General features: G+C 49.9%; 1 protein-coding gene across 1 annotated transcript; it reads right to left on the bottom strand.

Moving 5' to 3' along the window:
* Nucleotides 1–2,897: 2,897 nt before the first annotated feature.
* On the bottom strand, nucleotides 2,898–6,373 carry CD70 (CD70 molecule). Its single transcript, XM_007954483.1, has 3 exons — nucleotides 6,209–6,373; nucleotides 5,314–5,347; nucleotides 2,898–3,283 (listed from the first exon to the last, which is right to left on the bottom strand). The coding sequence occupies exons 1-3, from the start codon at nucleotides 6,371–6,373 to the stop codon at nucleotides 2,898–2,900; spliced, it is 585 nt and encodes a 194-aa protein (XP_007952674.1).
* Nucleotides 6,374–7,541: the final 1,168 nt, after the last annotated feature.

Here is a 7,541-nt window from a genome sequence, read left to right as displayed (position 1 = left end):
TCCAAGGAGCATTCTGGCTGCACTTCCTCCAGGACAGGTCTGTTAGTTCTCTTATCAGTCCATGGTACTTTCAGCATTCTTCGCCAGCACCACAACTCAAAAGTATCAACTCTTCTTCAGTCTTCCTTATTCATTGTCCAGCTCTCACATGCATACGAGGCGATTGGAAATATCATGGCTTGTGTGAGGTGCACCTTAGTCCTCAAGGAGATATCCTTGCTCCTCAGCACTTGAAACAGTTCCTTCGCAGTTGACTTTCCCAATGCTACACGTCGTCTAATGTCCTGACTGCTGCTTCCGTTGGTATCGATTGTAGAACCAAGCAACATGAATTCTTTGACAACCTCAATCTTCTCTCCATTGATTGTGATGCTGCTCATTGGTCCAGTTGTGAGGATTTTTGTTTTCTTTATATTGAGACGTAATCCATACTGCAGACTGTATTCTTCAACCTTCATCAGTAGGTGCCTTAAGTCATCCTCACTTTCAGCAAGCAAAGTTGTATTGTCTGCATATCTCAGGTTGTTAATGATTCTTCCTCCAATCCTGATACCACATTTTTCTTCATATAGTGCAGCTTCTCGGATTATTTGCTCAGCATATAGATTGAATAAGTGTGGAGAAAGGATACAACCCTGACTCAATCCCTTCTAGCATAGTGCCTAAGGCACTTGACTGCTAACCAGAAGGTTGGTGGTTCAAACCCACCAGCCACTCCTCGGAAGGAAGGTTGGGCAATCCTACTTCTGTAGTGATACTGCCTCGGAAACCCAAGGAGGGGTCGCTATGAGTCAGGGTTGACTCGACGGCAAACAACAACAACAACAACAACAGTGTCCCCTTGTTCTGTTTGAACGACAGCCTCCTGGTCAAGGTACAGATTCCTCATGAGTACAATCAAGTGCTCGGGACCTATCATGATATAACTAACATGCATACAACTGAGAATGGACTAGCCCCATTTCCATCTCCTATTTTATAAAGAATGGGATGATGGAGGGAAGAAAACAAAAATATTTGCTATATATACATGTGAGCACTGGTGGCACTGTGACTAAAGCACTAGATTGCCAATTAAAAGGTCAGCAGTTCAAACCCACCAGTCGCTCCCTCTGCATGAGAAAGATGTGGCAATCACTCCTGTAAAGCCTCAGAAACTCCATGGGGCAGTTCCACTCTATCCTATAGGGTTATTGTCTTAGTTACCTGGTGCTGCTATAACAAAAATACAAGTGGATGGTTTTAACAAACAAATTTAGAAGTCTGAACTCAGACTGCTGGCTCTAGGGGAAGGCTTTCTTTCTCGGTGTCTCCTGGTTCTAGGAGGTTCCAAGTGCAGGGACCTCAGGTCCAAAGGACACACTATGTTCCTGGCTCTTCTTTCTTGTTGGGAGTAGGTCCCACCCTCTCTGCTGGTTTCTCTCTCCTTTCATCTCTTGTAAGATAAAAGGTGTTGCAGGCCACACCCCAGGGAAGATCCTTTTACATGGGATAAGGCCTGTGATGGGATTAAAGGTGTTGCATCCACTCTAATCCTTTTACAACTGATTGGCTTATTACATCATGGGGAATCTTTATATAACTCCCACATTACATCATTGTTGTTGTTGTTATGTGCCATCGAGTCGGACCCGGACTCATAGCAACTCCTCCTTGGGTTTCCGAGGCAGTTACTACGGAAGTAGATTGCTCCTTCTTCCTTCTGAGGAGTGGCTGGTGGGTTTGAACCGCTAGCCTTCCAGTTAGCAGTCAAGTGCCTTAGGCACTATGCTACAGAGCTCCCACATTACATCATTATATAACTGCCAAACCACAGAGAATCACACTGAGACTCATGGCCCAGCCAAGTTGACACATGTATTTGGGGAACACAATTCAGTCCATGACAGTAGGGGTGAGTCAGAATTGACTCTTTGGTAACTGGATATATATAGATCAATTGACCTATCCATCATTCCATCCTTCTGTCTGTCCATTGCTTATGCCCATAATACGTTCTGTAAAATAGGATGTTATATGATTTGGATGTTGTGTGAACACTATTGAAATGTTATGGGAGCCTGCTTTCAGTTGTCCTTCTTGCCTCTGCTGCTGCTACTGGAGCTGCTGGTGGAGGCCAGAGGAACAGGCACTGCAGTGTCAGTGGCTGAGAGGGTGGTGGTGGAAGGAGAACGAGAGGAAGAGATGAGCAGGAAGTGGAGCATGCCCAGCACCTTCTGCTATTCTGCTTCCCTGAGCGTCAGGAGCTGTCTGGGTCCCACAGCCTGTGCCACCTGCCTGCCAGGCAAAGCCCTAGAGTCTGCACCCAGAGCCATGCCTCTGCCTGTATCCCACCATGGTCCAGTGCTGCAAGAGTCTTTAAAACCATTAGGGGGAAAAATAAACAAAAAGAGACTTGCTTTCATTTTAAACAAAACAAAACAAACTTTATGGGACCACAAACATAGATGAGGTCAAATGTTGCTCAAATGGATGTTAAGAGAAGCGCACACACACACAACCCGCCAAAAAACAAAGTCACGACGATTGAGTACATTCTGACTCATAGCGACCCCCTTTGGGATTCTGAGGTGGTAAATCTTTACAGAAGTAGATTGCCTAGTCTTCTTTCCATGGAGTGGCTGGTGGGTTTGAACCACCAACCTTCTGGTTAGCAGTCAAATGCCTTAGGCACTACGCCACCAGAGCTCCTGGGAAGAGAAGCATACCTATATATAAACATATATGCATACAAACATGTATAATAAAACAAGTAAGAAACACTCATAACAATACAACTCAATTTATACTTCTGTTATAGCAGCACTAGATAATTGAGTCCTATATTAAGGCGAAATGAATCAGGTGACATGGAAAATTCCTCCTTCCACCCAGGCCTCTGCAGACAGGGGTGGTGGTCAGGGGTGCACCCACTGAATGCCGAAGAAGGTCTCATCGGCATTGCGGGACGCCTGCAATGGCACAGTGAGGTTGGTGCAGAGAGTGTCGCCCTGTGCCAGGGGCGTCAGGCGCTGGGAGGCCACAGTGCAGCTGAGGTAGAAGTTGCGTCGCAGCAGGCTGACGCGGCGGGTGGCGGGGGCACAGATGCCCACAGCCAGGGTGGCCTCACGGGGCACGGTCATCCGTGTGGATGAGCAATTGGCCAGTGTCACCTGGATGTGTAGCCTGTAGATGCCATCGTGCTGGACACGCAGCTGTCCATTGTCTAGCATGGGTCCACGCAGGAAGGAGCGGCCCAGCGCTGGGCCTCCATGCCAGTGCAGCCTGGGGTCCTGCTGCAGGCCTGGGGGTGGAGAGGTGGGGAACAGAAGGATGAAGGTTTAGAGAAACTGAGGGACAAGATGGCATAGAGACAGTGGGGTAGAGGGATAGGGTGTCGGACAGATAAAGGGGCAGAGGGTCAGAGATCCAAGGGGCGAGAGTGATAGGAAGAGTGAGAAAGTGAGACAGAGAAAGAGACAGGAACTGGGGGTCATAGAGGCATGAGAGATAGAGGGTCAGAGATCCAAAGGGCTAAGGAAGTGGTTATAAGGTTATAATGGATACAGAGGAATTGGTCAGAGATCCAAAAGGTCAGAGAGGGAAATGGAGAAAGAGACAGGAAGAAATAGAAGAGAGAGGAAGGGAGGGAGGAAAAGAAAGAAAAGAAAGGAAGAGAAAAAGTCCGGAAATGGGGATGATAGAGACAGCAGGATAGAGGGTCAGTAATCTAAAGACCAGCTAAGGGAGGCCGGAAGTGGGGATCATAGAAACAGTGGAGTAGAGGTACTGGGCATTAGAGAGAGAAAGGGTTAGAGGGGAGAGATTTAAAGGGAGGGGGAGGGAGAAAGAGAGAGAGAGAGAGGCATAGAGATTGAAGGGTAGAGGGTAAGAAACCCAAAGGAGGGGAGGGGAGAGAGACAGAGGAACAGCGGACCTCTATGACAAAATGGAATGACCACAGCTCTCCAGCTTCCAGGCATTTTGACCTCTGGAAGCAGAGAGGAAGAGGGATAGTGAGAGATTGGGAAGGAAGGGAATTCTTCCCACAGACAGCCCAATGGCTCACTCCTTTCTCTCATGCAGGGCGTTGCTCCAATGTCTCTGTCTCAGGGAGGTCTTCTCTGATCAATCCATTTTCATTCGCAGCCCCCCAATCCTGGCATGCCTTACCCTTCTCCCCTGCTTTGTTTTTCTCCAACACATACTCTGCGCACGGTTTACTATACGTGATGTGCTACACATCTCACCCTTTGCCTGTCTCTCCTCCACAGGGCAGGGATTTTTGTCCGTGTTGCACCTAGAACAGAGCCTGGCTCACTGCCCATCTCAATGCATGCTGAATGAATGAAAGAATGGCAGGAATTGTTACTGTTGGTGGTAGTGCCATCATGCCGATTCCAACTCATAGTGACCCCATGTGATGGAATAGAACAGGTTCCCTAGGCTGTCATCTCTACAGGAAATGAGCCCTGGTAGTGCAGTGGTGAAGTGCTTGTTTGCTAGTTGAAAGGTCAGTGGTTGGAACTCTCCAGCTGCTCTGTGGCAGAAAGATGAGGCAGTTCGCTTCAGTAAAGATTGACAGCCTTGTCTCCTCTGTCCTCTAGGGGTTGTTGTTGTTACGTTCCATTGAGTCAGACCCAACTCACAGCGACCCCTCTTGGGTTTCCGAGGCAGTATCACTATGGAAGTAGATTGCCCCATCTTCCTTCCAAGGGGTGCTGAGTTGGAATTGACTGGACGGCAGTGGGTTTGATTTGGGCTTTGCTTCCATAAAGACTGACAGCCTCGGAAACCCTCTGGGGCAATTCTACTCTGTCCTGTAGGGTCGCTGTGAGTCAGAAGTGACTGTACAGCAGTGGGTTTTTGGTTTAATCTTTACAGGAGTAGATGGCCAGGTCTTTCTTCCACAGAACTCCTGGTGGGTTCAAAGCACCAAGCTCTTGGTGAGCAGCCGAACACTTAACTGTTGCAACACCAGGGCTCTGTAAAAGGATTACTATCGGTGTAGCTGTTTTAGTTGTTTTTGGCTTTTCCAGGGGAGAGGTTAAAATGTGAGGAAATGTGAAAAGTGAGGTAATGTTCCCCCAGCAACATACTGTCTCCTTCTGTCCCTTCCTCCCTCCCCGCCTTCCTCTTTCTCTCTCTGCCTCCTTCTCCCTCTCTCTCCTCCATTCTCCCTTCCTTTCTGCCTCTCTCCCCTTCCCACCCTTTATTTTTCTCCCTTCTTTCCTCTCTCCTCCCTCCTCCCCTCTCTTCCTTCCTTTATCTATGTCTCTGTCTCTGTCTATGTGTCTCTCTCTCTCATACACAAACAGCCCTGCTCCTTGTTACCTGTGTGATTCAACAGGAGCTCAGCTATGTCCCACTGGAAGAAAAGACCAGGAAATAAGACAGTTACAAAAGTAACGAGGTTTTCAGTGCCCCCCACCCCAGTCGGGACACCTCTTCTCTCTGCCCACCCTCATCCTACAGGGCTTGTGTGACATTTTTTTTTAAAAAAAGACCTCAAAGAGGAAGTAAGGTTGAAGCAGCAGGGAGCGTCAAGAGAATAGTAAGACTTTCAAAGGAACTTCCTAGTTTCCTGGATCTAGCAGGGGTGTGTGTGGGGGCAGCGTGAGCATGTATGCTCGCTCCTGCGTGTGCTTGAATGGTCATCATGTGCCCCTCTCTCTAAGGAGCCTCCAAGGGATGGGGGACTGTGGTGGGTGTCCAGGGTGCCCCAGTGAGCATCTGCTGTCTTTCCTGTTCCAGGAGGTCCCTGGAAGCCCCCTCCCAGCTCTGTGAAGCTCCCAGCAGCCTCTGAGTCATCTTGTTGGGGGAACACCAGAAACAAGTCATTGTCCAAGTCCACACAGTTCAATGCACCCTTCCGAGCTCCATGCCTCCTCCCCTGGCCTGGGATGTCCCTTTATCTCCTCACTCCGGGTTCCGGGTCAGGACCAACTGTCCCCAACCCCACACAGCCTTGTGCTGCCTGGTCTACTCCTGTCCAGCCAGGCCGCCCTCCCCACCCTCCCTGGTCTCCTCTTGTCCATCTCAGGCCGGTTTTGCCTCTCCAGTCCCAAGTCTCTCGATCTGGTTGCCAGTCTGCTCTCTGGCTTACCATCTCTCTGCCTCACTGTTTCTCTCCTCCACTCCCCACCCCATCTCCTGACATTAGGCCCCACCCGGAGGTTCCCAGGCTCGGTGGGACAGATGGCAGGTACTTGCCTCTCCCCCACTCTGCCTCTTGACTCACCTCTGGTGATGTCTGAGGTTTCTGGCCACAGAGGCTGCAGCAGAGTACAATGATGCTGGCCATGCCGCAGATGAGAGAGAGCAGAAAGATGCCCTTCAGGAGGGACGCCCAGGCCAGGCGGGGCACCAGGCAGCCCGAGCCCTCCTCTGCCATCACAGACCTCAGCCAGCGGAGCATCCACTACGTGAGGGCAGGCCAGGCCAGGGAAGGACAGGAAGAGGAGGCAGCGGTGGCAAGATGGGGAAGGAAACCTCACTTGTAGGAAGCGTTCAGGCACCTGCTTGCCCCAACTTGCCGGGCCCCGCCTCACTCTGGGGATGTCCTGCAGGAGGGAGGGACTTTGGTATGTCCCACCATGGGGTTAGGGAAGTCCCCTCCGACTTCTGCCAGCCTCATCTCCCTGATGACATCATGCAGTGGTGGGGTGGGTGGGACCGGAGAAGCCCAACTCAGGTCTCAGTTGTCTAAGGCAAGCGTGTGACCTTCAAGATCCTTCCTTGGTTCTCCACCCTCGTCCTCCTGGGTGCTCACTCACTCATTCACTCATTCTTTCAACAACTCTCTTTTGTGTGTGTGTGTTGTGGTTTGGGTGATAGCACACAGAACGAAGTGGTTTTCCATTCAGCAGTTCATATCCATTTTGACTCCTGCCGTGGACTGCAAGCCCCACTATGAAACAGCTCTCTTCCCACTTCCTCCCATGTTTCCTGTTTCCATTGGTCCTTCTGTCCATCCCTTCCTGCCTTCTGAGCTTTGTTGCTGGGCAAACGCCGCCCTTCTGGTCCCGTGTGGTTAATTGTTCTAAGGAGTGCACACCTCCCTGGTGTGACTGTTCACTTTCCAGACCTGTGGTTTGGCTGAAAGTTGTCCCATGGGGGTGAGTTCAGTGCCAGGACAGAAGGGTATCTAAGCATCAAAGTCTTAGGGGTTCCACCATTATCCATCAGAGCAGTAAGCCTGGTGTGTTTTTTTTTAAATGATTTTGACTCTTGTTCCACATGTTTCTTCCATCCTACCTGGGACCTCTTACTGTGATTCCTTTCAGAGTGGTTGGCCGTGGCAGCTGGGCACCATCTAGTTCTGGTCTCAGGGCTGTGGAGGCTGAGGGTTGTGTGGTCCATTAGACCTTGGGACTAATTGTTTTTTTCATTTTCTTCATTCTTCTTTGCTCCAGGTAGGGAGACATTCAATGACTCTTAATTTAGCATCTACTATGGGAGCTCTGGTAGCATAGTGGCTAAGGCACTTGACTGCTAATCCACTAGCCACTCCTTGGAAGGAAGATGGGGAAATCTACTTCCTTAGTGATACTGCCTTAGAA

The sequence above is a fragment of the Orycteropus afer genome, unplaced genomic scaffold, assembly GCF_000298275.1.
Source record: "Orycteropus afer afer isolate SDZICR_OR568_19922 unplaced genomic scaffold, OryAfe1.0 scaffold00461, whole genome shotgun sequence".
Lineage (NCBI taxonomy): Eukaryota > Metazoa > Chordata > Mammalia > Tubulidentata > Orycteropodidae > Orycteropus > Orycteropus afer.
Note: the sequence above shows the minus strand (reverse complement) of the source record. Positions and strands in the feature narration are given on the sequence as shown.